Source organism: Diceros bicornis, chromosome 31 (assembly GCF_020826845.1).
Source record: "Diceros bicornis minor isolate mBicDic1 chromosome 31, mDicBic1.mat.cur, whole genome shotgun sequence".
NCBI lineage: Eukaryota > Metazoa > Chordata > Mammalia > Perissodactyla > Rhinocerotidae > Diceros > Diceros bicornis.
This window is the reverse complement of record NC_080770.1, coordinates 19,412,165-19,413,700: the sequence shown is the minus strand read 5'-3', so window position 1 is coordinate 19,413,700 and position 1,536 is coordinate 19,412,165. Positions and strand designations below refer to the sequence as shown.

At 39.1% G+C, this 1,536-nt stretch overlaps 1 protein-coding gene across 1 annotated transcript; it reads left to right on the top strand.

Moving 5' to 3' along the window:
• Positions 1-284: 284 nt before the first annotated feature.
• LOC131395713 (olfactory receptor 4C46-like) lies at positions 285-1,223 on the top strand. The gene has a single exon (XM_058527554.1). The coding sequence runs from the start codon at positions 285-287 to the stop codon at positions 1,221-1,223; it is 939 nt and encodes a 312-aa protein (XP_058383537.1).
• The last annotated feature ends 313 nt before the right edge of the window (positions 1,224-1,536 follow it).

The window sequence follows — 1,536 nt, the reverse complement described above, 5'->3', positions numbered from 1 at the left end:
ACACTAGGTTCTTAGTCATCTAGATGATTAAGTACATGCAAATTATGTCCGTGTGTTTAAAAAAGATCCTCACGTCCATACGCTTAACAGAATTTTCACCTGGGAGACAAGTTGAGTAACAGTCAAGAACTCAGAAACTTTTCTTTTATCTCAAAAAAACCACATAAAAATTTACAACTCAATAGAATTCACACATTTAATATTTATTAGAAAGGATAAGTTTAATGAATTTAAGGTTACATTAATAAAAAGTCATTTTTTTCAGGTAACATAATTAACACGATATGAAATACATGCAGAATATGAACAACGTGACAGAGTTTGTTCTACTGGGGCTCACAGAGAATCCAAAGATGCAGAAAATCATATTTGCTGTGTTTCTTGTCATCTACATCATTTCTACGGTAGGAAATGTGCTCATCGTGGTCACCATCACCGCCAGCCCATTATCAGGGTCCCCCATGTACTTTTTCCTCTCCTATCTCTCATTTATTGATACCTGCTATTCTTCTGTCAGTACCCCCAAACTGATTGTGGATTCACTCTGTGAAAAGAAGACCATCCTATTTCATGGATGTATGACACAAATCTTTGGGGAACATTTCTTTGGAGCTGCTGAGATCATCCTGCTCACTGTGATGGCCTATGACCGCTATGTGGCCATCTGCAAGCCCTTGCACTACACAGCCATCATGAACTGGCGGATGTGTGGCCTGCTAATGAGAGTGGTGTGGGTGGGAGCCTTTGTTCACTCAAACATACAGATGCTCTTCATCTTTCAATTACCCTTCTGTGGTCCCAATGTCATAGATCACTTTATGTGTGATCTGAATCCTTTGCTCAATCTTGCCTGCACTGATACCCACACTCTAGGGCTCATTTTCGCTGCCAACAGTGGATTAATCTGTGTGTTAAATTTTCTCTTCTTGATGGTTTCCTATGTGGTTATCCTGCACTCCCTAAGGACCTACAGCTTGGAAGCAAGGCACAAAGCACTCTCCACCTGTGTCTCCCACATCACCGTGGTCATTTTATTCTTTGTGCCCTGCATGTTTATATACATGAGACCTGCAGCTACTTTATCGATTGACAAAGCAGTTGCTGTATTCTATACTATGATAACCCCCATGTTAAATCCCTTAATCTATACCTTGAGAAATGACCAGATGAAAAATGCCATTAGGAAATTGTGTAGTCGGGAAGCTGTTTCAGATGAGAAATAAATGTGTTTGGAGACCGACATTGATTCAACTGAGTCAGTGGTCAAAAGGTCATTTTGGATGATCTCAGCAAGCAATACTTATAGGATAAAGAAGATAGTTAACTGTTATGAATCACAGATTCTGCATTGAGGGGAGCAGAAATGGTTCAAGAAAAGAGAGAAAACCAACCCAGGGTAACTGTTTGCATACTTGGAAAAGTCTAACAAAATGGGACTTCAGTTTTACTAGCTTCATCCATACATATTGATTCATAGGCTTTCCTTCTAATGACAAAATAAGAAATAAGAAAATATTTTGGTGCTAAACAGTAATC